The sequence below is a fragment of the Camelina sativa genome, chromosome 14 (assembly GCF_000633955.1).
Source record: "Camelina sativa cultivar DH55 chromosome 14, Cs, whole genome shotgun sequence".
Classification (NCBI taxonomy): domain Eukaryota; kingdom Viridiplantae; phylum Streptophyta; class Magnoliopsida; order Brassicales; family Brassicaceae; genus Camelina; species Camelina sativa.
Window position 1 is genome coordinate 11,223,744 of NC_025698.1, and position 5,161 is coordinate 11,228,904.

General features: G+C 34.2%; 3 protein-coding genes across 7 annotated transcripts in view; all 3 read left to right on the top strand.

Moving 5' to 3' along the window:
• LOC104740969 (transcription factor MYB3-like) overlaps window positions 1-895 on the top strand; it is a 7,606-nt gene extending 6,711 nt beyond the window's left edge. Inside the window, exon 4 of the mRNA XM_010461721.2 lies at window positions 837-895. The gene's annotated coding sequence lies outside the window, so the exon portion shown is untranslated. The remainder of the gene's footprint in view (window positions 1-836) is intronic.
• LOC104740968 (transcription factor MYB3-like) overlaps window positions 1-895 on the top strand; it is a 2,434-nt gene extending 1,539 nt beyond the window's left edge. Inside the window, exons 2-3 of the mRNA XM_010461720.2 lie at window positions 7-136; window positions 242-895. Of these exons, the coding sequence (XP_010460022.1) occupies window positions 7-136; window positions 242-815 (704 nt within the window). The 3' untranslated portion in view covers window positions 816-895. The remainder of the gene's footprint in view (window positions 1-6; window positions 137-241) is intronic.
• Window positions 4,162-5,161, top strand: part of LOC104740970 (deoxycytidine kinase-like) — a 5,863-nt gene continuing 4,863 nt past the window's right edge. For all 5 annotated transcript variants that reach the window (XR_760247.1, XR_002035062.1, XR_760249.1 and 2 more), the window contains exons 1-2: window positions 4,162-4,739; window positions 4,823-5,152. Coding sequence is in view for 1 of the 5 variants with exons in the window: in XM_010461722.1 (XP_010460024.1) it covers window positions 4,533-4,739; window positions 4,823-5,152 (537 nt within the window). In the remaining 4 variants the exon portion in view is untranslated. The remainder of the gene's footprint in view (window positions 4,740-4,822; window positions 5,153-5,161) is intronic.

The following is a 5,161-nucleotide window of genomic DNA, read 5'->3' on the forward strand; positions in this document are numbered from 1 at the left end:
GTGCAGGATTACAGAGATGTGGTAAGAGTTGTAGATTGAGATGGATGAATTATCTAAGACCAGATCTCAAAAGAGGCAATTTCACTGAAGATGAAGACGAACTCATCATCAAGCTCCATAGCTTGCTCGGTAACAAGTCAGTAGTAGTCTCTATAACCATAATTTACAAACTTTGCTTATATAACAAAAAAAAAAAAGTTTACATTTTTATTCAAATTCTGAATTTTGTAATGTGTTGAAGATGGTCATTGATAGCTGGGAGATTACCAGGAAGAACAGACAACGAGATCAAGAACTACTGGAACACTCACATCAAGAGGAAGCTTCTCAGCCGTGGGATCGATCCAAACACTCACCGTCTCATCAACGAATCTGCTGCATCATTAGTTGTATTGCCTCCGTCTTCGTCGTCTCTTCAAAACGATGTCGTCGTTGAGCCTTTGCGTCTCGATTTCGCCGGACCGGTTAAACCGGAACCGGTACAAGGGGAAGAGATCTCTGGTATTCATAATAACAATAATTGCACGAGCAGTGGAACGACGTCGGAGAAAGATTTTGGGAACGAGAACGATTGGGTGCTCAACTTGGAGCTCTCTGTCGGACCAGCTGCGACGCGTTATCATCATCGGTACGAGTCGACCACCCGGAAGGTGAGTGTTGTTGATTCGGCTGAGTCGAATAGACGGTGGGGGTCCGAGTTGTTCGGAGGAGCTCAGAGCGATGCGGTGTGTTTGTGTTGTCGGGTTGGGTTGTTCCATAATGAGTCGTGTCGGAATTGTCGGAATTGTCGTAATTCTGATGTTAGAATTCATTAGTGTTTTTATTTTATTTTACATTTGTTATGTAACGCATCAAAAAGCAAGAAGATTAGGATAAAAATTTATTTGATGACAAATGAATAGAGCTGTCTCAAACTATAGTTTCAGATTATGGGTAAATTAAAAGAATTATCAAAAAGTTACATTAATGTATAGTACTTAATTTTGTTCATTATTTTTACGAGCTCTAAAAAGTAAAAATCAGTCTAATTTTACACATACCAACTAAAAGTTTAAGTGAAGGTAGATCTTAATCAAATTAACAAAACCCAACTGTTTTGTATGTCGAATAGTTTTCTTAAAACGTGTAATAATATTCCAAAAACATACAAATAAAAGTGTGGAGACAGTATATGATTCAATGTCAATTATCAAGGATAACAATATTGCATATATAACTAATTCCAACCTACCTATTTTAAAAAGTGTTCCTAACATTAATTAGATTTAGATATTGACCAAGTCATTTCAGCTGATGATGTGCATAGCAACTTTGATGTAGACGCAGAACTATACCTTTATTTTTTTTGGTTTTGGTGTCGTCGCTTTTTGTATGTGTGTGTGTTTTTTCAGTTCTTGTCCTAAAACTTTTTGCTATTCGCATTTCTTTACCCTCAATTTTTTAACAGACTACACAAAAGGAACTCTCGTTCAATAACAACGAAATGTTTAAAGTCAACATGCCTTTCACTTGTCTCCGGTTTCAATTTTTTAATATGTCGAGGAATGACGAATGGATCATATAAACATATTGACATACCTGCAATTGTATAGCTATAGAATGACAAAATAAGTTTTTTTTTTATTCCTTTAGAAATGGGGAGTGTAGCATATAACGAAATGACATGTAGAGATGGACAAAATAACTTTCTTGAGGGTCTTTCTTTAAAAAGATAACTAAGATCTCGTTTACGTAATGGATAACCAACACATTAATGGATCCTTAGTCAGCAATAATTAAAAAAAATTCGAAATTTTACACATTAAGCTTTTAGATGAAGCACGTTATCGGTATTTTGTTCCTTTTACTTTTCATTTGAGTTATTGTATAGTTGTTGTTATGATTATAAATTTCTATATTAACAAAATAATCGTCACCATTATCTTAAGCTTTTAGAGTGGACTGTGGACATCAGGTAACGTGCCAGCTCCAATCTGGTTTCAGCATGTGGTTTCCTTAAAACAACTTTTTTTTTTTTAATTAAAAGAAATGATATATAATGAAATCGACGTTTAGGTTCTTTTAGGTAGAATCTCACCTAAAAGCTGGTTTATTAACAATATGTATATGTGCGATTACGTTTTACAGATATCAAATACCGAATTATCATGTGCATCTAGAGACAAAATCTTATTCCATTTTTTGAGCCATTTAATCCTTCTTAATTATATCATGTAAAAGCCCTTTTTATGAGTGTTGGTGGAATTAAACCTTTATTTTTTGTTATACACAATTATATGACTAAATAGCATTGTTTGAGAAAAATCATAAATAGATAATCATAATTATTTTAACAATTTTTCTATAAAAGATGTATAAAACAAATACTATAATTTTATAAGAAAAGACGTAATTAAACAATTTGTACAAACAGTTGTACGTTGCCAGTCAGTAGTAAATGAATAATGATTCTCGGATTCACAATTCAATAACTTATACGGAAGAATTATTTCTATTTCCTTAGCTTATTTGAAAAACAAAATTATTCCCAAAGGAAGCCAAAGGTCTAGAATATAAGCAGGTGAGATGGGGTAGAAGATAGATAAAAACAACATGTGAGATGTTGGGTGGTAGGTAACCGAATCTATGATCAATGAATAATAGAAAAGAGAGATAATACTCAGAAAAATATTTTATATAACGAGAACTCTATACAATAAAAATGAGTGGAATATTAATGATAGTACGAATTAATAGGAGAAAAGTGATGATGATGCACATGTAAAGTTAGCTAAGATTGAATCGCATGATGATATTTTTAGCCAGCCATGCACTAGCTAGTGTATGTTTCCTTATTTGTTTTATAGCAATCTATACGTAAACTTGTTACATTTATTGTACGCATAGTGTAAAAAAAATGCCATCCTTCTTTTTTTGTTTGTTTAACTTAGCGGCACTGAACAACCTGTTAGGCGCAACTCAGCGAATGATGAGGTCATGAAACAAAGTTGTCGATCTTTTCAAATTGTTTAGTTAGTAGTAAATAAATTTATTATGTATATAGAAATACTGGTATAAATTATTGTTTTCATGGGTAAGTGTCAAGTAAAACGTAAATGTACGAAGAACATTGTTGAATCGTTGAGAAAAGAAAACTTAACGAGAAGGACATATAGATGAAACCGTGATGGATATATTTCATCACTCTTTTTTGTCTTTGTTGTGTATGTTTTTGTTTTTATCAGAAGGATAATTTCATCATTCTACAATATATATATATATATATATTAATAGAAAAAACCATCGATCATTATATATGTGTCAATGTGTCATATAGTAAGTAATAAATGTTGTGTAACATAAATGTTTCTGTAAATGTCCAGAAGAAAACTTATGAATTACACCAAACTATGTAACTAACTTGTTTACACACTTCTACTGACTGTTATATAAAACAGTGTATAATATTTTGGTAAAATCTTCCAACTAAATGGGATTGGGGTATTGGATAAGTTTGGGGGTCACGAGACTCAAGAAGAAGACTCGCGGAGTCAGGAAAGGAAACGCAAACCTAAAATTAAATAAGGGAGGGGGCCATCACCTGACAAAACTTAACCGATTTTATTTGCATGGCTCAGAATCTCTCTTCCTTCTTCATTCGTTCATTCATTATCTCAATTGGTCCCATACCTCCATGTTATTTTCAATTATTACATATCCTTCTATTTAAAAAATTCGTCTGGCCCTCACAGAACATATACTACATATATATATTTTAAGATATTTTTAGTACGATATATACTACATGTCACATGTCATTGGCAATTACAGATTGTAGATAAAAAGCCCATTGGGTTGGTAAACTAATATAAATCTAGGCCCAAACAATCCGAATCACAAAATTCATTATCATATTCTAATCACGAAATTCATATCATAATCAAAACCATACCACATAAATTAAAATTAACGTTGGCTAATTGCTAAAACGATAATGTTTCTCTCTGTATTCAAAGTTTTCAAACCCCTAAACGACAAAATTCACTCACTCTCCTTCTTCTTTCTTCTTCCTCTGCATCTGTAACTAGAAAGAACATCATCACAATTCACAACGACAACAACAAAACCCTAATCCTTTAATTACAATTTTTTTTCATCTCATTGCCTCACTCACAAGTCACAACCAACTTAAAATTAGGGTTTTATCTTATCCATTTCTCTCTTCTTCAGAGTTTTAAGACAAAAAAAAAAAAATGCTCAAAGAAGATTCCATGACGGAACGTTCAATCCCTCTTCCTTCTCTCCTCCACTCCGGCTTAAACCTTCTTTTCTTCCCAGAGGGTTTTATTAATTAACAGCTCCTTTCAATTTCTCTTTATAAAACCTATTCAAATGCCGCAGATTACTACTACAACTTGCTTCTCTACGCCCACTGCTACTTTCTCAGCGTATTTGTACCATAACCGTATCCCTAATTTGGTACCGTCGGTTCGATTCTCAATTGAAGATAGTGGAACCCGAGCTTGGGTTAGACGAACCGGTACAAGATCCAAATGGTTCAATTCGAGCTCCTTACGGAGAAAGATTCTCCGACTAAGTCCACCAGAACGAATCGTAGATCTAACGGCGGTGGTGGAGGAGGATTGGTTCGTAATCCAGATTTGTTGAAAATTCCAGGAGTTGGTCCAAGGAATCAGAGAAAGCTCGTTGAAAATGGAATCCAAGGTGTTGCTGAGCTCAAGCAGTTATACAAAGATAAGGTAATGTATTCACAAAAAAATTGAAACTTTTTGTGCGCTTCAGTTGAATGTTACATTTACAATGGCTGTTTTGATTCTCTCAGTTTTGGGAAGCTAGTCAGAAAATGGTTGAGTATCTTCAAAGCTCAGTTGGGATTAAGCATCGGAACCACGCCGAGAGCATAACAACGTTCATCAAACAAAGCGTGGACGAAGAAGAACTCAAGGATTCTTCTGAGACTAATAATAATAAGCCTAAGAAACGTTTGACGTTCTGTGTTGAAGGGAACATTAGTGTTGGCAAGACAACGTTTCTACAGAGGATAGCCAATGAGACCATTGAGCTTCGTGACTTGGTTGAGATTGTTCCTGAACCCATTGACAAATGGCAGGATGTTGGACCTGATCATTTCAATATCTTAGATGCTTTCTACGCTGAGCCT